Source organism: Xiphophorus maculatus, chromosome 3, assembly GCF_002775205.1.
Source record: "Xiphophorus maculatus strain JP 163 A chromosome 3, X_maculatus-5.0-male, whole genome shotgun sequence".
NCBI lineage: Eukaryota > Metazoa > Chordata > Actinopteri > Cyprinodontiformes > Poeciliidae > Xiphophorus > Xiphophorus maculatus.
This window is the reverse complement of record NC_036445.1, coordinates 15,163,164-15,185,982: the sequence shown is the minus strand read 5'-3', so window position 1 is coordinate 15,185,982 and position 22,819 is coordinate 15,163,164. Positions and strand designations below refer to the sequence as shown.

General features: G+C 40.4%; 1 protein-coding gene across 4 annotated transcripts in view; it reads left to right on the top strand.

The window, feature by feature from the left end:
• creb5 (cAMP responsive element binding protein 5) overlaps positions 1-22,819 on the top strand; it is a 45,536-nt gene that overhangs the window by 6,205 nt on the left and 16,512 nt on the right. For all 4 annotated transcript variants that reach the window (XM_005804636.3, XM_023330477.1, XM_023330478.1 and 1 more), the window contains exons 4-7: positions 2,121-2,242; positions 4,415-4,572; positions 16,617-16,743; positions 18,169-18,276. In XM_005804636.3, coding sequence (XP_005804693.1) covers positions 2,121-2,242; positions 4,415-4,572; positions 16,617-16,743; positions 18,169-18,276 — 515 coding nt within the window. The remainder of the gene's footprint in view (positions 1-2,120; positions 2,243-4,414; positions 4,573-16,616; positions 16,744-18,168; positions 18,277-22,819) is intronic.

Sequence of the window (22,819 nt, the reverse complement as noted above, 5' to 3'; positions counted from 1 at the left end):
GTGCTTCTTTTCCTGGATAACACTTTGAGTAATTTACATCTTCAGATTTTTTTAGGTGAGTTTTAATTTTTAAGTATATGCAATTATATTCACCTTATCTTGAGGTCATGTGTTAGGTAGACTATGCCTCCCCAGCTATTGTCTAACTAAACCAGATTCTTTCTTCTTTATTATTAAACTGTTTGGACTACAGGATCAGCTTTTGTAGGCCGAGTGTCTCATAGTCTTCTGTCTGTGTTACAAATTCTCTGAATTACATGCTAAACTCAGGAGAAAATGGTCAGCAGTTTACCATTACCCATAAGCCAGAGCTTAGTCACACATGGTAAAGTGTCTAAACAGTCTCCTTAGTTTTAAAATAAAGTGAACAGTGTTTGCTTTTCACTGGGCAGCATCCTGGATAAAAATGAATAGCTTCCTTTTTTTTTTAGTTAGAGAATGAATTAATATCTCACTAAAACAAGATTGAAAAGTTACTCTAGGTAAAACTGTATTTTGGGTTCACAAGTCATGTTGAAAGTTTGTGTCAATCCCCAGTCTAGCCAGAATGAGTAAACAGACCATGAAGCATGCTTTTAGCCTTTGAAACAACCGTGATCCTAAAATCACCTTCAACTGTCTGAAACCTGATATGTATGCACCCCCCCCAGAATGTCAAGCTGAACGCTGCAGCTTTCGGCTGAGACCCCCCTCTCAGCGGGAGGAATCTGTTCTTTGTCGGCAAAAATGGTGCTGTAAAGGGAGCATCTCCCTCTCACCAACTAAAGGCTCTAATGCTATTTTAAAAACCAAATGGGTGATGGTACCTTAGAGTGCCTTCCAGCCATAGAAACCTTTTCTTGTTATGATACAATGTCTGTTATTTGTCAGTCCCCTTTACTTAGTCTGCCTAATTAAATCTATTGCAACAAATTCCTCAAGTTGCTTAATTAGTAAATGTAATCGACATGTGCTTAGTTTAATCTCAGTATAAAAATGAAAACTTCTAAGGCGAACAGATTCATGAAGACCAAAAAACACAGCAGACAGATCCGGGATAAAGTTGTGGAAACGTTTAAAAGAAGATTTTGTTATAAATAAATCATCTGAAAATAGAAAAACCGAGGTACAAATGCAAACCCACTAAGACATGGACCTACATCTTGTTGAAAGAGCAGGCCTGGCAAGAAGAGCATCATTCAGAGAAACACAGGTGTGGAGGAAAAATAACACTGGACATAAACCTGAACTTATCATGCTGTGGGGATGCTTTACTTCAGCAAGAAGAGAGAAGCTGGTCAGAGTTGACATGAAGATGCTTTGAGCTTAACACAGACCAATCCTGAAAGAAGACCGATTAGAGGCTGCAAAAGTCTTGAATCTGATGCCAAAGTTCACCTTCAAACCTGATAACAACCTTAATGTACAGCCAGACCTACAATGGAAGGTGTAGAGCAAGTTATATTCATTTGTTGGAATTGCCTTGCCAAACCTCATTGAGAATGTGAAAGACTTAAAAAATTACAACAGATGCTTTTCATCAAATCTAAATGAGCTTCAACTATTTTATCCAAAACTGAGCAAAAAATCTGAGACATACCCCCCGTAACCAGGACCTGTTACTTTACTGAAATATGATTCTAAAATACTTTGATAGATTTTTATTTGAAAACGAAAAAAAAATTTAAACCACGTATTCTTTGCCTCTCATCTTACAATAACGCACTTCTTTGTGTTGTTTAGTCACATGAAATACCAATAAAATAATTGAGGTTTGTGGTTGTAACATGAGGAAATGTGGAGAACCTCTGGGGGGAGAATACTTTGAAAAGCACCATATATTCTGTAAACCTGAGGGGGGACCATTAGCTTAATTTCAGTATTACTCCATGTATGCTGGGATATGTTTCTGTCGTCATTTCATTTATGTTGAAAAGAATGTTACTTTTCTTGCAGACACGATGTTCTGCGGCGCGTCACAGAACACACCGTGTTTTATTGCTAAATGTTTCCTTCACGACAAAGCTTGAGAGCAATTTCTTGCCAATACGTATGCACTCGTAGCCTGACAAAATTAATAGTTTTATCAACTGTTAAGACGTTGAGTGTTTAAGCTCGACAAAATGTTCTTTGACTTCCAGACCAGACGCCCACTCCGACCCGATTCTTGAAGAACTGTGAAGAGGTCGGACTGTTCAGTGACCTGGACTGCTCCATTGAGCAGGACTTCTGCAAAGCGCAAGAAGAAGAAGACAGTAAGCAGGTACTGCAAAATAGAGGAGAAAGCCTCAGACCCAAAACCCAGAAAAACCCAAAGCCACAACCCTCCACAGGGGTTGAGTTTTAAACCACTATCTGTGCAATCATCTGTCACAAATAGATACCTACACCATGTGAGCTTATGAAGCCTCCCAAATAGATTTTTAAAAACACCCTAAACCTCACCTAACCACACTGCTCCCTTTTAAGAAGCCGGTGACCACAATTGTTTGTGCACTATCTTATTCCGTCCTCTATTCTCACCTTGTTGTTTTAGGTACATATTAGTCAGTCGTGACAGACGAGGTCTAACAGATAAAGATTTGTCATCCACCTCTGATGAAGAGAACTCAGATCAGGTTCTTCACCTGTAACTTCAAGCAGCTCCTCAGTTGCCTCTCAGGGGAGGGAGTCATATTTCTTCCAAGAAATAAAGTCAGACCACTGAGGCAACATCTTGGCTGTAACAGCAAAACCAGACAAACTGGCCTGACTGTCCTGCATGAAAGCAGAGGTCCAAAATGTTATATTCATCAGAGGACATCTTTGTTTATGCATTATAGCTCTGCAATGTGGCATTTTCACCTGGGACATGGATACTAGTCAAATCAGCAGAAGACAGACTGCTTATTTAACGTCTGGGAACATGTGCGGAGCATGCTGCAGCTAAGCTGTTTTCTGAGAGTTTGGCTCAGGAGCCTGTCTGTGTTCAGGTCAGCCATGTCTAGCCTGCCCAGCCTGTGTGGTTTATGACGGGAGGCTCTGCTAAGTCAGCAGGAGGCGAGTCGGAGCAAGACGATGTAGGAGTAAAATGCACAATAGGCAGAGATAAGCAGCGAAAGCTCTCAAACACCTGAAACACTGAAGTTAACCAGCAAAATGGAAAAAAGGTCACATGAGTATGTGTTGTGCAACAGTGCATTTTGATTAAGCAAGTGATTTTATTGTGTTTTTGTTTCATAAGTTTACTCTTCTTCTCATGTTTTAATATTTAAATGACAGTTATCTTATGTTTGTTTATGCGTTTCACTAAAACTAAGGAACAACTTTTGGTTTTGGTAGTTTTATGTTTTTGTTTAGTTTAATAATTAAATTAAACTGGATCTATAGAGCCACTCAGAAGCTTAAATAGATTTATTAATAACATAAATGTCATTGTGTCATTGACAGATCATTGTGGGTCTTTTACTTTGTTTTAATGATTCCTTTGCTGGGGTGGTATAGAACTACGGTTGTCATGATTTAAAGCAACGTCCATCAGTTTCATAAACACGAACAGATTGAAAATTCATTTTAGGAGTTTCACTCTGATCCAAACAAATTGAAAGGTTTACATACATACTCATGTTTATTTAAATGTCCCTAAGCAAGCTGTAGGAAAACCACATCGTTTTTGTAGTTATGAACAAGCTTCTGACATGATTCCAGGAGATGATCTAATTTTTAGGCATAATCCATGAAGTTTCAATAGGGTTGAAGTCAGGATCAGTTCAAAGGTTTAATGTTACAGATCTGTGATACTTTGACAACCAGGTATTAGCAGACGGATAATGACTGAAAACACACTTTTAAAATGATTTTGGAAGGATAAACAGCTTCTAAATAAAATGACCCTGACCTCAAACTTGGTGAAAACGGATTACGCTTAAATAGGTCCATGCCAGGACACAATTAATTTGCTTTTGCCAGGGAGTTCATGCAAGGCTAGGCCTTGCTAATGGCTCCAAAATGTGTCTCTGTAACTTTCTAAGAATGGTTCGAATTTGAAAGCCAAAAATTAAAGTGACGTTTGTGCCAATGATGCAAGTACATAACATTCCAAAACTTTACGAACCCATTGAAGGGACCACCACATGAGAAAAAAAACACACACCATATAAGATGTAAAATGTTGTTAACCCAGAGTTATTTTGCAATGGCTGTTATTATACATGTCTCAGCCTACAGAGAGTTTCCAAGGAACCTGGTCTTCATTAGACTGTCAGCGTGTCCCAAATGGAACGTGGAAAACCTTGTAGAGCATAGTTTACATAATTCTCTGTTACAGCTTGAAGATGGGTGTGTGAGGAAGAAAAGTTCAATGATTGCAAATCTGCACACTTGTGCTTCAAATTCATTCTTAACCTCATGTGCACACTTTGCTTTTTTTTTTCTTTCTCTTGCTTCCTCTTTGCAGAACATCGCACTGCATGGACAAGCAGGTCAAGGTCAGCACCAGCAGTCCCACGCACGGATGGCCAACCATGATACCAGCATAGTGATCCAGCAGGCCCTTCCCTCTCCCCAGTCCAGCTCAGTTATCACTCAGGCTCCCTCCACCAACAGACAGATAGGGTGAGTGAAACACAAAACCCAAAGAAAAAAAAAATCCAGGAAGAGATTAGCATGAACAGCAAGTAGTCAGACTCTACATTTAGTCTCTTTGTCTTTCTTTTTTTGTTGTTGTTGCATTTATGTGGAGCATGTTTTGCTACAACAGACAAGGGCGTAGTAAGAAAGTTTGCCATAAAACAAATGATCTAACAAGTGGCAGATTGTATCCTCTCACCTCAAGTGTGGCCCTGTTTAGTGACAGCTTTAGGCTGAGCCTTTGTGTTCGTGCCAGCTGTCATTCCTCTGTCGTCTGTGAGGTAATGTTAGTGTTTAGTTACATTTCGGGCGCTGTATGTGGGGCCAGAAAATCATGTTTTACTGTTCATTCGAAGTTGTCTCAGAGCAAAAGGTCTCAGAGGATTAGATGAGGTTATTTCTCAAGCCACAGTCGTGAGTGTCAAACATTTCATGTTTGAAAATATAGTTTGGTTTTTTTTAATCTGCGTGAGAATTTCGGTCACCATCACACAATTGCAAATGGGAAGGGTAGCTTTAAAGTAAATCATTATTAATTGAGGATTTATTGTGTAGCTGGTTGTTTAGAGTACAGGCTAATCTTTGTATAGGCATAATCTGACCTTGTAAAAATGTTTGCCACATTTTCCCTGTCTTTTTAACAATACATCACAACGGTATTCATACCCCTAGATGTTTTCCCCATCTTGTCCAACCAGTGAGGTTAGCTGTGGAGCAACTGGGGAGACAAATTTTCGAGTCTCGCCACAGAATCTCAGTCTGGACTGTGACTGAGCCATTCTAACAGATGAATATCTCATGCATATGGTTTTGCAGCCTCTAACTAATTTCCATCCGGTTTTGCCCTTTATTTAGCTGCACTCCTGAACTGTGGATCTACGTAATTCCTCCAGCGCTAACATGTGTCTCTTGGCTGCTAATTACTTAAAGCTCTCCTTGTGTGGCCTGTAAACTTAGTAAAATGCCATATCGTACCATGCAATGCTTTTCTTTTTCATTCTCTAGATTTTGGGTCAAGCAGTATTCTGTGAGATGCGCACACCTTGGGGTTTTGCTTTATCACCTAATCCTGTTTCAAACTTCATACATTTGCCCTTTGACAACCATTAACTGTCCTACTCCAGTCCTTATGCCGTAGCTCCAGCTGCATTGACACTTTTGCCAGAGCTTTGTCATTGTAACCCCAGGCCTGTGGCTACCTAGTTAAACATTGAGATGGCTCAGTGTTAAGCTGGTCCTGTGTTCAAGTTGTCCTGTGTAGATTTACAGCTCGAGGAGCTGCTGAATATTGGATGGGAGGCCCATCTCTAAGCCTGACTGACACCTCGTCAGGCTCTTTGTTGAGCACAGAGATGGAATTTCATCCCCTCAGAGGAGCAGCAAATCACTGCCAGTAACAGAGACCTTGCTAGGCGCTGCTTCACCTGAGTTCACCTGTCAGTATGAACTCCCTACCTCTGTGATGCACAATTTCTCTACCTGTCATCACAGCTTGCAGTTACCGCAGAATCTTAAACAATTTGGTGAGAAATTTGCACACTTTTGCTCTAGGAGCAAGAGAGGACAACCAAAAAAAATCACTTCTTCTGTGACATATTTTGGAGAAAACCTTGCTGCTCATCCATGTGATGAATCTGTGGAAGTGCAGTTTGTTTACAGTGACTAATGAATCCTGACACATGAATAGGAAGAGTAGACCTACACAGGAGAAAAGCGAGCTGGAAAGTTTTACATCAGCAGGATGTAAATCAGTGCTTCCACAGGAAGACATTTGGACTTACCAAAGTCTTTGTGCACAGGATCTCTTTACAAGGACACCCAACATGAAAAACGTTGCTTTGCAAAAACTGAAACAGTTATCCCAGCAGTGATTCCCTGTGATGAGCTTAAATATCCAAGTTATCCACTAACAATGCAAAATGAATGAGGTTTGCTCTATTGTTATTTATCTTTTTTACTGATTTTGCAAAAATTTAAAAGAACTTTTTTCCTTATCAACCAAAGTATTTTTTAAAAACTGTGAAATACATAGCAGTCACCCTTGTCAACAATGGTGAGGTGTATCTATACCTCTGTCATAAAGCTTTAAATACTGTCACACTTTAAGCAGCTGTTTGTTACTAAATGAGACTAACGATATAAATTTAATCTCACTTCACTCCACTTCCTCATTTTGCTGCGTACAGAATAAGCATCCAATGAATTAGAATAACAAGTCATTTTCATTGCTTCACAATGTTTACTAAAGAGCTTTGAGGCTTGGAATCAATTAGGATTGGTTTTCCTCAAGACCATTTAATTCAGGACTGAGTTGAGCCTGCAGCTGTGAAACCCGAGGACTGCTCTCTTTCTCTTTTTCTCTCCTTTGCTCTGCTCCGAGTCCTCAAGCTGGGTCTTTGGGGACCTGCGCTGACACAAAACAGTGTTAAAACCAGGCATAAGAAACAGCCGACAGATCCTGATGTCGTAGCTCGTGTCAGTTCATACGGAAGTGCTCTGAATGCCCTCTGCCTTTTTGATCACACACAGCTGGTGCTGAGTAATGTCCCGGTTAACCATGTTGGACAGTCCTGGACAACAACGTGAGATACAGGGTTTTGTGGAAATCTCAACTTTTTGACTTACAATAAGTGGAGATCTGAACATTGATGGGTGTGGGCACAAACTATTAAATGTGACATTCTTCTTTTTTTTTTTTTGGCTCAACAGAATAATTTAGTCCAGTTGTTTGTTTCCATTACACATTACAGTCAAGATGAACACAGCCACTTTAATTAAAAAAATTGCCATCCACGTGCGGGAAACTATCAGTTATTTATGCAATATTTAAAGACATCTTTAAATATTTTCTGCAGTGTGTTTCCTTCTAATGCTTTCCTATGGCAAAAAACTAAACATGTCAATTATGTAGATTAAGGCTTTAGTTGACCAAGCACCATAACCATACGTTCTTTTAATATTTTATTTGAATTTTATTTGACAGACCAGCAGAAAGAAGGACATTATTATAAAGTGGAAATGATGCATGGTTTCTGAGTTTTCTTTAAATGGAATTTCACAAATTCAGGTCATGTGAGAAACAAATACTGCATGTAGCAGAAGGTTCTCTGGTCAGACGACACTCAAGCAAAACGTACTAGAGGAACATGATGGTGGCAGCATCATGCCACCATCATCATGGGGAAGGGGTTGGTCTTGGTTAATACATGGCAAAAAAAGCAGTAAAATCTGTTAGAAAATGCAAAAGACCTGAACCTATTTGAATTAGCGTTTTCATAGTATGTGAGAAAATGAATGCAATTGAGAATCTGTGATGCAGGAGATGAAATTTAATGTTCAAAGATACTCTGGATTCACTTGAGGTATTTTATAAAGATTGAACCTACACACCAGTGTCTAGATGACCGAAGCCGGTAGAGAGATAGCCCAGAAAATTTGCAACTGTAATTGTTGTAAAAAGTTGTTTTACAAAATGTTGCCTCAGAGGACCTCTGTATAAATAAATGCCACGCTTTTCAGATTTTCTTCCATTTCACAATTAGTCTCAGGGTTTGTGTTGGTCTTATAAAATGCTGATTAAAACATTAATCTAGTTAGCTAAATTAGATATAATACTAATAAAGATGCATGAATAGTTTTGCAAGGCCCTGTTGGCTAGTAGGTGCCAAACTTTTCAGTATGAGCCAGTGATTCATGATTTACCATCAGTGTGTGAAATTTCAAGCTGCAATCCTCCAACCACTGAATTAATATGTCATTCAGCTTTGGTTTGTGACCATGTAACCAGAATAGGTTTTGAAGATTTTGTTTAGTACTTTTATTCAAATAGCATAGTTGTATTAGATTTGCAGAAATGTGCAAATCTAAAATCAATACGAACTTGCCATCCACGATGCTCATTTAGAGTTTGCCTCATCTCTGCAGATAACCTTTGAGCTTTCTTTTAGATGTCACATTTATAACTTAGCTCCACTCTGGGTGCGCTGCATGCATCATGTCGAGCTTTGTAGGAAGTCATATCGTGGTTTTGTTTCCCATGCTGCTGTAAATGCACACCATTTTTCACACCTTAGTCGCCCAGCTACTTGTGGTCCTTCTTTTTGCCTTTCAGGGAAGTAGCACAAACACATGCTCATCTTCATGCAAAGGCCTGGGTGATAAATAGGTTTGCTGTAAGCCCTTTGCAGAGAGATTTGGTGGTACGCCGACTGATTATTTAGGACCATGGTTTGCTGTCGGTTAGCGACTTCTGTCAAGTGTGTGATTTATACAAGAAAGGTTTGGAAGGCACATTTTGTTTTTTTTATAGTGATTAAGCTTGTGCTGTTTCTATGGTTATTTGAATGTAAGATTCTTTATAGAGTTGATCCTTTTGTTGATTTTTTTCTTGTACTAAATATTTTGTGCATTGGAGTCCCCTTTTTCTACATGCATGCAAATAAACTGCATCAGCTCACCTATGCAAATACAATAGCAGGTAAAAAGAAATGCTTCTCATAGAGAAAACGTTGACTTAATGTTGTTCACCATTCAAACCAAACCATTCCATTCTTGTTTTTGATTAGATATGTTTCACAAAATTGTGTAAAGGAAGATGGCCCATCCTTTGTGAAAGTGTAGGGTCTTTACAAAATCTTTACATCTAAAATGTGGGCTCCATTTGCACGTTGGATATAAAGTGCAGCGTTAGTCAAGCAGTAGACAGACAGATGTATCTAGGGTAATAAATTGCAAAAATTAAAAGACAGCGAGAAAGCAGGATGTACATCTGACCTGAATTAAGATGAGCTCATTGTGTACTTCAGCGGGTTTAATAGTGCGTTTGTAGAGGAACGCCCAGACTCTGTTCCCCTCTCATTCCAGCGGGCCTGTGTCATCTCTGCCCCGGGGCCACCACACATGCAGGCTCCTGCAAATGCAACTCACACATAGGGATGTGCCTTGCTTCTCCCAGGGTAAGTGCAGGGATCACAGCGTGGGGAAGTGTGGAAACCGAGGGATCAGAGGTGGACAGGGAGGAGGAAAAATGGGATCAGAGGTAGACGGAGAAGAGGAAGAGGGGTATTAGGAGGTGGATGGAGGAGGGGAAATGAAAGATCAGGTGGGTGGAGGAAACTGAGAGAAGAAGAGCAGCATTTTTATACCAGGAGGATGGTCACTTGTTGGGGGGTGGAGGGACAGACAGAACACATGTCTGTACAAGGAAAGGAAAAGACACATCATGTCTGGATGAAAGAAGGGATATAATAGTATTTGAAGAATTAAGGTGTGGAAAATAACATTTCAAGATTATAAAAAGAATGTGAGGGTGGAAATAATAGGCAACAAGAGAAGACATGAATCAGAATGAAAAGAAGAAAAGTTCAGCGAAGGACTAATATGCAGAATGCTAATCAGATTTATTTGCATGTTTGTGTCCGATGAAAAGCGGCAGCGGTGGAATGTGAGAAAGTGAAAGGAGCTGCGTTTGCCAGCTGTTGGAAAACCAGTGACGACAGGTGTCAGGTTAACTTGTTCAGAGATGACTTAGGCTGGTGGGTACTTTTTCTGATTCACTGATGGTATAACTGTACTGACATAATTTTGTTCATAGTAAAAAAAAAGAAGAAAAAAAACCCGTCCTATCCTTTCTCTTCTTGGCCTAAATGTAAACAACTCCACTTTGGATATACTGTGACTTGCTCATAAATTCAAACAGGATCCCATAAGCATGTACTATGATATATTTTATAATAGGATTTTATAATATAGATTAGAGCAAGCAGAGGATTGTAACAAAAGCATTCGACATTTTCATAAAAATCTGGAAGGTGTCATATAGGTGCATCCAACCAATGTTATAATTACAGCTGAAAGTCTATTGGGGAATGTGTATTGTTCTTTTCAAAATAGCAAAAGCCTATTCACACTGGATTGACTGCGCCTGTGAATACCAATTTTCACATCCTGCCACAGATTATCAATTGGATTAGGTCTGAACTTTGAATGGGCCATTCTAACACTTAGTTATACTTCGATCTAAACCAGTACACTGAATGCCTGCAAACTAAAATTTGCACCTTTGCGAAGTTTATTTGTAAAAAAATTTTTTAGAAACCTATTTTCTTTTCCTTCCACTTCACAATTGAAATATCAAACAAAATACACGATTTTGTTTGTAACACCACAAAATCTGAAAAAAGTTCAAGGCGTGGGAATACTTTTACAAGGCGCCGAACAATGAAGCTTATTGGTAAAAAGTGTTATTGACAGCTGTTCATCAACTGTGCTTTGGAAAGGGTTGACTCAGCCTCTGGCCCCCTAAAGTGAGGACACCCCATCCAAGATCCTTCCCAGTGAAGCTCCCTCGCTGCATCCATCTCATCTCTAGCACGCTAATAAAAGTCAGCCTGTGTTGTAACCCATTACAGCTGATTTATTTGATCAGATTCGTATTATTTCCTCAGTCCAAACCCCATGGCACTCTCCTCCCACCAGTGATTAAAGGCAGTAAATCACGGGCAGGTCCTGCGCAGTGTTTACTCTAAGAGCCAGGCAGCTGCAAGCTGTTTGAGGCCCTTGTTTCTTTTTCTGTTTATCGCTGTTCCCATGGCGACTGCACCACCATCTCCCAAATGTCTGGAACTTGGCCCTGGGCTGTTTTGGTTACGTACAAAACTTTTTAGCTGCTGCGTCTATCCCGAGCTCACAGTGACTTCACCCAGCGAGGAGCCAGTGCAGCGATGCTGGAAGGGTCCAGGAGAGAAAGAGAGGGAAAGTGAGGCGCAGAGGAGAAGAGAGGAAAGCAGAGGAGGGAGGGATAAAATCAAGGGGTATGGAGGCACTGGGTGGGGGGAGGGAGAAAAGCCAAGAGCATTACATCATTGCTGGAGCAGAGTCAAAAAGGGAAGGACGTGAGTCAGTGGACTGAGTGAACCTCTCTCCGTCTTTCGGCCGCTTTGGATGACGGCCAGGCCGCTTGTGTTTTAAGTCCCAACACTTGAGTTGGAGTTGGGGACTGGGGCGGTGTGCGCACACTGCAGGTTTGATTAGAACAGAGAGACTTGAGCTCAAGTATGACCACCCTGAGGGGCCCAGAAAAGAGTTATACCAAACTAATAAAACGAAAGAAAAAAAGTTTTCTCTTCCACTTAGGAAAAAAAAGTACCAGAAAAGTGACCGTCAAAGGAGAGAGCAGAACAAAAAAGCAGTAGAGGGGTTCAGGCAGGGAAGAAGATCCAGTAATGATGTCATGGTGGAGTGAAGGTGGGCGGCGTTGGTGGTATGGTGGTGGTTCTTGGGCGGGGATTGAGAAGGAGAGCGAGGCACTCAGTAATGTGAGAGTGCAGGGTCAGGACTGTGGAGTGTCTACCTGCTCCCCCCAGGGCCCTACGGCACAGGCTATTATCAACCCCTCAGCCGGGACTGTTATTATTCACTCATATACATACACACATGTTCCCACAATGTAAAGTATGGCGTGACTGCAACTTAAAGGTATTTTTGTTGTTGTTTTTTGGTTATCTTAAGGGTGTTATGAGCACAAGAACCTGCTAACCCACGTAAGAAACAAAACAGGGTCTGGGATATTTACTTCATTAAAAAAATACTTTTATGATTGCATGATTAGTCAAATCCACAAATCGCATTAAATACAATCTCCTGATCAGTAAGGAAGTGGTTTGTAAATAAAAGCCATAAATTGTTTTATGTGTTATACTCCCTGAGACATCTAATTATTTAAACTGAAAAAGCACAGAGTTTAATACACAGAGGAAGTTCTGTCAGATGCTAGTGTTGTTTTTCCCTCTGTTCAATTAACAGACTGTTTTTGTGTGAGGTGGTGACAAACACAGACTTGGTGTTAGCCGTGCTAACTCCTAGGTGTGTCCTTTGTAAATAATTCAAAGAAGGACCTTCTTTTTTAGAAAGCAAGAGGCTACATACTGTACCTGCGCTGTGCTCCATTTTAATTTGTGCTATTGTGATTTTCTTTCTCTGGAGTCACAAGAAATTGAAGTCAGGATCAATAATCTATGAAGCATATATTCTTTCATGCATAACTAGAGTGTCCTGCAAGTATTCATTCCCCTTTGTCTTGTGTTACATTGCAGCCCAACAGAACAGTGTGTTGTTGAAAGTTTACGTGACGGACCGGCACAAAGTAGAGCATAACTGTGATGTTGAAGGGAAATGAGAGACTGTTTTATAGAATGTTTAAAGAAGAAAAAATGAAAATAAAAATGTGATGTGTGTTTGTATACGTCCTTCCTGCTATTGCAAGTCTGTTGATGTGTCACCCTTCCAGCCGCATATGTGGAAACTTACATTTTTGCTTCTTCTTTGCAAAATAGCTCAAGGTCAGTCAGATTGGATGGAGAGCACCTGTGGCCTCGCATATGATTCTCAATTTTATTTAGGCTTGGGCTTTGACTGGGCCATTCTAACACATGAGTATGCTTTGATCTGCCCCAGTGGTTCTTAACAGAACAGGGCTGATGGTCCTTCATGTTTTTGATGTCTCTCTGCTCCATCACACTTGATTCAAATTATTGCATTTTCTCCTCTGCATACCATCAAGTGCTGCAGAAGCCTGTTAATCACCCATTCACACACTTTACTCAGAAGTAAAGTGTGTGGCAGCAAGGACACACCTAAAACATGCAGGGCAGTGGGCCCTGAGGACCAGGGTTGAGAAACACTGATCTCCTCCATTCCATTGTAGCTCTGATTATATGTTTGTAGCTGCTGTCCTGCTGGGACAGGACAACAGTCCAAGCAGGTTTTCCAGCCTTATATTTAGCTCAACCTATCTTCCTATTTACTGTGACCAGCTTCCTGTCCCTGCTGAGGAGTAGCAGTCCTGCATCATGATGCTGCCACCACCATGTTGTGGCTATTCAGATAGATGTGTGTTGTTAGATTACTGCCACACATTGTTTTAAATTTAGGCCAGAAAGTTCAGTGTATAATAAGAACAGAGTACCTTTCCCACATATTTGCTAGGTCTGCTACATGGGTGAGGAAAACTGTTGAAACTGGACTTTCTTTGAGCCTCCTTTCATTCACCAATGACTTTCTTCTTTCCCCTTATTTGTAAAGGCCAGAGTACTCCTGAGCTATCATAGACCTGAGCTATCATAGGCCTATGATAGCTCAGGAGCAGGCTGCACTGCTAGCCTTTCAGTTTAGTAGAGTGCTGCTGTGGTAATTCAAACTACAACAAATTTTATTTAAGTATAGCCAAGGAAATTGTATTTATTTATTATTTTTTTAGTTCTTTTTATTCCACTTTTGGAATTGGTCAATTCAAAATTTACAATTAAATACATTGAAGGTTGTGGTTGTGACGTGGGTTATGCGGAAAAGTTCAAGGGGTATGAATACTTGTACTTATCTTTAAAAAAAGTTATAATTTGACAAGTTAGCAGGACAATAAAGCTAAAGAAAAAATTATATTTAAAGCTGGACACATAAGAATACTGTAAATAAAAAATTGTGCTTCTAGATTTAGAGACTTGTTCAGTCATAAAATTCAAATTGAAGCACAAAAAAATCACCTCTTGAAGCTATTGCTTTACGTCTACAAAGTATTAAAAAAAATCATTAGGCAGATTTTACAAACATGCAAACTAGTTTGTTTTTTTCTCCATTCAACTGTTGCTTTTTTCTCTAACATTTCCAAAGTGTTCATGTTAAAATAGTGTAAATGTGGAGCCATGCTATACAGCTCATTGTACTTTCATGACTTTTCCCATGTGGGAATGCTTGGATTCGCCACGCTGCTCAGGTGTCATAAGTGCTGCTAAATGGGTGTGATTGTGATAAATTGGGATGTTAGACAGGACTGACATGTAGTCAGATGGTAATAGTCCTGTATGTGAACGTGTGTGTGTAGCAATCAAAAATGTCTGAGGCATAAATGCTCATTTTTAGGTCTGGAAAAATACAGGTATTTATTCAGGTGTGGGACTGTTCCACTGCACCCCTCTATTTTGACATCAGTCCTTCTCTGCTCACTATTACGGTAGAAAAAAAAGGCGATGCTGTCGATTGATTTCTCTAATTCATTCAACACGCCTTGCCTAAATGCTTCTACCCAGTTCTATTTTTTAAATGCTGAAGAAAACTGAGCTTTATTGACTCTTCGAGCAGCAGCATCCATCCTGATGTTACTGATAACTGGAGAATTATTGATTTCACTGCTCTGGGTTATTAAAAAATCATGCAGAGAGTGCCGTTTTTAGGTTGTAACTTTACGCATGCATGCGTCCTGCAGCTGGAAATTGATGTTCTGACAAGTGGGGATTTAGTGGCAGTTGTATAAGTGATGTGACAGCGTGCAAATGTAGGTAGCATGGTTGAGCCATGCAATTGAGACGTGACTGCTGTCATTAGCTGAAGCTTAGCGCAGGCCTCTCTGCATATTACTTATTGATGTGGCCTCCAGTATTCATTGGCCAGTTGTTCGGAGCACTTTTTCGTGGTCACTGAAGAGGATTTTCTCCACAGCTCTTCCACATGCGATGGCATGTGGTAGCTGAGAAAAAAATTATTACTCACTAAGGATGACCACTTTCATCTATTCCATGAATATATATATATATATATTGGCTGTGTAAAGTGGATTCAAAAGATGTCAGCAGGAGCAAGCTGAGAGCAAAAGTTCTTTAAAATTGTGCCGAAAAGGCATGAAGGGCCAAAGTGTACCTTTTATTTGAAATCTTAACGATTCTGTGCTTAATTCAACTTCACGTGACACTGCATGTAATTTGTGAGGATATTCTATATTTTTTGTTCCCTTTTTGACGTTTGTAAATCTGCTGTCCATTGCAAGTAGGATGATTTAGCTGTATATGTAATATTTGCTAAAAACTGTAGCTGGTTAACTTTTAGGGAAGTGGGATTAGATGCACATGAGCCCCTTTAAAAGATGAAACCTTGCATCATATTGATTACATGATGATTACATATTAGGAACCACTAATTCAGATATAGACCACCACATGTTCTCTTTTATTTATTTCTTCATCATGTATGTCTTTTTTAGTATTTTCTTGTGGTATTCAGTACTATTATTTCCTGTGGCTCACCATCTACGAACATTTAGTTTATTTTACTCTTCAATGGAGTGCATCAATGTACGTAAAAAGAATTAGAACCAATAAGTGTGTTTAACTTAGACAGTATCGAGGAAGTAGTTGTTCTAATTGTTTTTTTCCGTTACTTTTTTTTTTTGTAACCAAAACTGCACCCTGAAAGTTTGAATAGAAAGTTTATGCTTATGTTTCTAATTATATTTATTCATCAAAACATTGCATTTAGAAATAAGTCCTTTGGATTTTATAATTTGGATCCTAGAATGTCAAATATTAAGATTACCTTTTTGGGGAGTTTTTAAAAAATTATTCATACATATAGTCAACCAAATCTGAATTTTTGTGCAGTGTTTCAGAACCAACCATGCACCAGTTTTTGCCTGACAAGAGGCATGTTGTGTCCACTTTGACAAGAGATTACTTAAAGTAATTTTCTCAATTTGACTCTTTGTGTAGTGTAAGGAAATGTATCTCTTTGACTTTATCTACCAGCAGGAAGTAACTTGGAGTTTATTTGATTTGATCAGTGCTCACAAACTGTCATATTTCATTAGAATTTACTGCCCAACCATTGATCAGATCCCAAATAAATTAAATTAGGGTGTGATATAAATTTTTAAACACACAATTTGCAAATAAATTCAATTATAAATGAGATTTAAACTTTTTTAGGATTAAATATCTCCATATAAAAATATAAAACTTCTCAAAAATACTTCTCTGCAAAGAAAAATACATAATCCTTTGGTTGTGGGTACAAAATGAAAATAGGAAGGGACCCAGAGAGCTGATGCAGAGCTGGTGTTAAGGATGTTAGACTGCCAGATTACAGTCAGTATCAGAGTACAACTTGATGTGTGTGTGTGTGTGTGTGGGTGTGTGTGTGCGTGTGTGTGTGTGTGTGTGTGTGTGCGTGTGTGTGTGTGTGTGTGTGTTTGTGTGTATTTTCAGGCCAGTCCCCGGCTCTCTGTCCTCACTATTGCACCTACGAAACAGACAGAGGCAGCCTCTGCCAGCCTCCATGCCTGGAACCCTGCCAGACCCAACCATGCCTGGCTCCTCTGCTGTGTTGATGCCCGTGAGTGTAACAACAGATTACAGTGCATGTTCACCCATTGAGGCCACCGTACGCTCTCTGTGTACTGCATGTGGGTTTGCTGTTGGGGATGTTTTCTATCACTATTAAAATTACTGCCCTGCAGAGTAAATCAGCTCCTGCAGGAATGAAGGATTCGTCCTGCGGGTTTAGGTTTTAAACTCTTGTCTTTAAGAGATTTAGAACCACAGTGTGTAACAGAAATAATAACAATGTGCAGAAAGCTCCTCGCATCAGGATATAACATATGTTCTCTTTGTAACTCAAGACAAGCTGTGTTTATGGTACGGAAAATGTCCCTCCCATGTTTATTAAATTAGGAGCTAAGTGATTTGGGGGAAGATTGACGGTTCAGGAAAGGGGTGCAGGTTTGGGTGATATTTTTACACAAAACACACTTACTGCAATTAAGGTTGTGTGTCAGGTTCTAGACCTAAGTCTCTGCGGACACAGGGTGGAGGAAGGGGCTGCGGCAAATTGAGGGGGGGTCATTTCTCTTTGAGACCACCACACCAGCCAGAGAGCTGAGAGGCCAGAGCACTGTTCACTCCCACACATACATATATATGCTTTTAGACTCTGAAACAAAGGTTTCTTCTTTCCTGCTTACATTTCATGGCAAACGCTACTCATATTATCGCCCTTGCACAGGTGACCTTTCACCCTTGTCAGCTTACCCAGCTGATTTCCTCACATTCAGGTTTCAGGTATCAGTCAGAGGCAGAGCACATCATCACACACTGATACACACCGAAAGCCTTAAATACTAATCATTCTGATTTAATCCCCGTTTGTTGCATTAACGCACACTGTAGCTAGAGTGACCAAGCTTTGATGTTTTACTCTGACAGAAAGTCACAGCACTATCAGAAGCACATACACACACATATACATACATGTATATATATTTGCACCACACACTCCTTTTGCACTGGCTTCCTGTGTTAAGTCCCTCCGTTCTGGCTTCCTGTTTTGGGTCAGCTCCAGTTATCATCACACAGAGCTGTTAACAGGGTCAGCCCATCATGCGAAATCAGGCTCTCATGCTCTCTCATCTCATCCAACGTAGCCTGGTTGGTAAGAGTCTCACACTTGAGGGTGATTTTGTGACATAATCAAGGTATTTTACCAACATTAAAAAAAACAAAAAAACATAATTTCAGCAAATGCATGCCACTTTTTTCAGATTGTTACTTGAATAAAATTGTTACAACCATGCAATTTCCTCCACTTCAAAATTTTGCATTACTTTACGTGGGTGTGTCACGTAAAATCTCAATGAAAAGCATAAAAGTATAGAACTATAGAGCGAAAAGAAAGTGAAAGGTTTGGCGGTGTATGAGTAGTTTTGATGGAAAATACCATTAAGTGTGTCTGTATCTTTATTTTATTTTTTTTTATCTTTAGATGGAGAGGCAAATGTCCATGGGTTCCAACATGATGGGCATGCCGAGCCCCGCCCACAGCAACTCGTGCTCCACTCACATTCCCTCAATGCACTCAGAAGCCAAACTGGTGAGTATATGTGCAAGTATCCACAAGGATACATACTGATTTCTGCACACACAGACACACAAGTGTTGCAACTTTCTTTTCCACTGGGCTGTGCCAGCAACGCTGTGCTCTCAGGCTTGTGTGGATTTCATCATTCGGTGGGTAATCAAAGCTGAGTCTCAACCTGCCAGTGCAGCGCTGGCGACTCTGGCTGGAATAATGGGCCCTTTATGTGGTTGTGGGTAGCTTGCCCACCGACTGCCTGATGTATATCTTAATGTACAGAACATGTTCTGTAGGTCCTGCAACTTGTTAGCACTAGTTTAACGCTGTGGGGAAAAAAAATCAAATGACCTCATCCCTCACAAAGCAGGCAGTTACGGCAGTGGGAATGGGATGTGTATGAAGAAGAAGAAAGGCTGAAAGATGATTGGGCTTGTAGTTTAAGGAGGCATGGAGAATAAATGACAAGGCAAAAGAGTTGGTGGGAAGTTGATGTGTCGTTTTGTTCTTTCGTCTGCATAGTCTACCACCTTATACACTTTTAACTGACTGGATGATTAATGTGCATTCACTTGGAAAGGTTTTCTACCACAAGAGGGTAAAATGAAAGTTTTTTTTATGCATATATGATGTGGTAGTAGTAGTGCTTATTTGTGAGGCTGAAGGAAATTATACATTGTTAGCAAAATTGTGCAATGTGTCATTCCCAATGAGGGAACACTTTGTACTGTTCACCACTAGTCTTTTGGAGGATGCCTCTATTGTTGATTTTTTGCAAAACCTCAACTTCAAATTAGATGGACAGCATCTTTGAACCTCTAATCTCTGGTTAAGTTATATCGTCTGATACATGTCCGGCTTTAAAGGTTGTTGTTCTGCTGCAAAGTGAAACACTGTGCTAGTCTCAAATCATCTCTCCAGTTTTTGGAATATCCCAACAGCATGATGCTGCCACCACTACGCTGAACTGTGGGGATGTGCTTAACTGTGGGTTCAGGGCAATGTGCTGTATTAGTTTTCATCACACATAGTGGTTTGCATGTAGATCTGAAATTTTAAAAAAATCAAGTCCTAATACAATACATTGAAGTTCCTGTTTGTAATATGACAGCCGGTGAAATATAAGTCTGACGACTTTTGCATTGCACTTTTAAATATTTGAAAAGTTGCTCTCGAGGTGAACAAAACTGCTTTTTTCTGTAGCAACGTAGCCAACGGCAAACCTTTGTTTTCTTAATAAATAAGCGCATAGTCAAGACCTTGATAACAAAAAAACCCCAAGCTATGATGAAAAGCTTTGGCCAGTTCGTAATGTTTGGAGACTCTTGCAGATAGCAGGTCTTTTAGGGGAGAAACATCTTGTAGAGAGGAAAGAGGAGGTAGCAGGGGTCATCAGAAGAGTTATTGCTCTGATAGAGGAGAGCGAGAGCAGTCCCAGGGCATTTAATTCTCCCTCTTCCTCCTGCTCTCTCAAGATTGATCGCCTTTGTAGTCTTTTGAATCTCCTCAACCGTTCCTATGGTAACACACTAAGGTAACACAATATTAGTGTATTAGGCTTATCTCTCCTCTGGCCGTCATCCAGACACATCTTACCCCTTTTTTCCTCCTACTATCTGTGTAATTGAATTGTAAATGCTCGGTTAGCTCTCCCATAAACATGTGCTCTCTAAATGGCTGCAGGCCCCTTTAACCATGCAACTTTCTGGTTTGTTGGCTGTTCAGCAACCAAATTTGGATCCATTGAGATTCTGCTCCCTGATGTCTGAACACGACTGATGGAATTCCCTGATTGTGGGCAGAAAGTGAGAGACTAATTGTGTTATCTGGGTGCAATCTCCAGCACAGGTTTCATAAGCATAGACCGGGTCTCTAATGTCTATGATATCCTCGCCGGGCCCTGTCAATAAATACGGCCATGCTATCGGATAACTGGGCCATGATCAGGCCCATGTGTCCCCTGCGACGTTCTCAATCCGGCTCTAATCACATTACCCCGACCATGTTGACTTTCCGCCAATTGGAAATCTCCGTACTGTAACCCCACACCTCAGAGGCGCAGACCTGGATGGACTCTTCCTGCCAGCGCTAACACTGGGAGAGCGGAGAAAGGGATTGAGTGGGATTCTGACGGGCATGTAAGCAATACACACACAGGCAGGACAGGCAAAAGAGATGGAAGGTGAGACGGTATTGATGTTCGGTGACACTCAACAGTGAAAAGTTAAAAGATTTATGTTTCTAAAACAAACCTTGCTTCAGTTTCCTTTGTCCTTTCTATGTGAAAGCATCACAACACATGTCTGTGTGACTGTTTGATATTCTGCAGAAACTGGAAGCACTGGTTGCAGGGCTATCCCTCCCCTCAGAGAAAGCATGCCCAGAGCATGGGGCTAATGAAGGCTAATTGATTTTGTGGTGGGCCAGAGCAGAGCAGGACTGTCTCTGGTGTAAATAGTTAATGAGCCAAAGGACTGCTGTGGCCCCTGGGGGACTCATATCTTGCTCTGAGCTCTCTGTTTGCGCTCTTTGGGCTGAAGACTCTATCACTGTGATTCTTTGTTGTCCAGATTTCAGCCTGTAAGTGCGGTCGTTTAAGTGGTAGAGCACAGCCTGATGGTGGAATAATCGACACGCCTGCCTTTCCTTAATGCTTCGAGTCGCTTTCTAAGGGTTGGAATGTTTTATTAATCTTGTTTCAAGTGTGTTTTTCCTTCTTGTTTAGGACTGGGTGCTCATGGTGCCGGGTGTGGTTGAATTCTGCTCTGTTGTGGTCCAGGGAATTGAACAGTACGTGTTGTGTGCTGGAGGTTGTGGGATAGTTGACCCTCGCAGCGTGGAGGAAACACAGTAGAGACGAGGCCAAGTTCCACAGCTTGCCGGCCAAAGCATTACATCACTGCGCAGAGCCAGTTCTCCACGGGGCCTTGCAAACCGCTCGCGCACACTCGCGCATACATCTCATGCCTCAGCTCTGTGTTGTTGTCGTTTGCTTAGTGACAGACGCTTAAATGGCAACAGACTAACACACAAACAGAGGGAGGAAATCAGGAAATTAAAATAGCATGCAGGGAGCAATGCCCATTCGTGATGAACATGGACAAGTGATGAAAAACTGATTAACTTGTTTTCTTTCTCTCTTCATGCCTTCTATTCATGCGTAAAAGGTTTGATATCTTCAGGGTTACTCTTCAAGTTTGAAAAGTCTGAAAAGGTTCATTTGTTTTTCAGTTTTTAGGTATTTACATATAAGGAGACAAATATGATAGAGCATGGATTTTTAAAAATAATTTTGTGAAATGTATATTCTGTTTTTTAGATATTGTCTTTGAATAAATCAACACATCAAAGCTTGATTATTGCCCATAGATTTTTGTTTTTGTTTCAAAAACAGAAGAAAAAGAAAGAGCCCTTTAAAAATAGATATCTGTTGACAAGTGAAGCTTGTGTGTGAACCTGTGTTTATACCATCAGTATTGTTTAATAGCCAAGCATATCTTCATCATGGCACCAGACTCAGCTCATGTCAGCAGGACCTTTTTCCAAAGAGAGGAGTTTTCCCATTGTTCCTCTGTCTCCTTTGAAAAAGTGCCGTGCTTGCACACATCCTGGCTCGCTTTCTAATTTCAGGCAAGGCAGCCTTGAAACAGCCCTGGTGCTGGTGTATGAAAATGTGTTATTTATTATCTCCCAATTATCTATTGTTTACATTGTTACTAAGGACAATAAATTTGTCACTAAGCATTGGTCTAGGTGCTGAGATTTTTATGTGGTAAACAATACTATATGTTCTTTCAGTGCAGCCTGCTCCACTGTGGAGCTGGCACCAGAATAGTGGATGACATAATTCCTGGCATGCTCTAAATATGCTCCTTTTTACTTGAAGGAGGGAAAAAAAGGGAGCTGCTCTTAAAGAAACATTTCATAGCACACAAGAGAACCAATAATCAAAGGATGGTTATTGATCTAGTCACTTGTGAACAATTTACCGTTCTAATATTTCTTTATATTTGAACAGATACAGTTGGCCTTCAGATTAAAGATCATCTTAATCTCTAAAGAGTGCGCAAGTAAAGACAGTTTGCTTAAAGCACCGAGAAAGTAAAACTGTGAGCTGTGACATAATCACGACTGTCAGGTTTCATTTCAGCTTACAATAAAATCTCTTGCCAGTAGCTAAACCATTAGCATACATGATAACCCAATCACACCTCCCATTCATTTTCTCCCGCACCTTTCGCGGCGCGTCTTGCTGTGAGAATCAGAAACAATTGTACAATTGCGGGCTAACTTTTGCAAGCCATGTCTGCGTGAATGGTGGTATTGTCGGGGTGTGATGTCACTGAGCAGAGATGGTGCCAGCTAAGACCACAGCTGAGTCTTCATGCTGCCTCAGTGAACATGTACACTGTATATGTCTGTACGCATGCACATTGTGTGTTCAAAAGGATGCTTGTCAGTGGATTGGCAGCGTCTGTTGGTACTCATTGTCCTGCTAGTCAAAACACAAACAGCGAAAAGACCTTTAAGACAAACCCTTATGCTTGCTTATCGGTTTTTG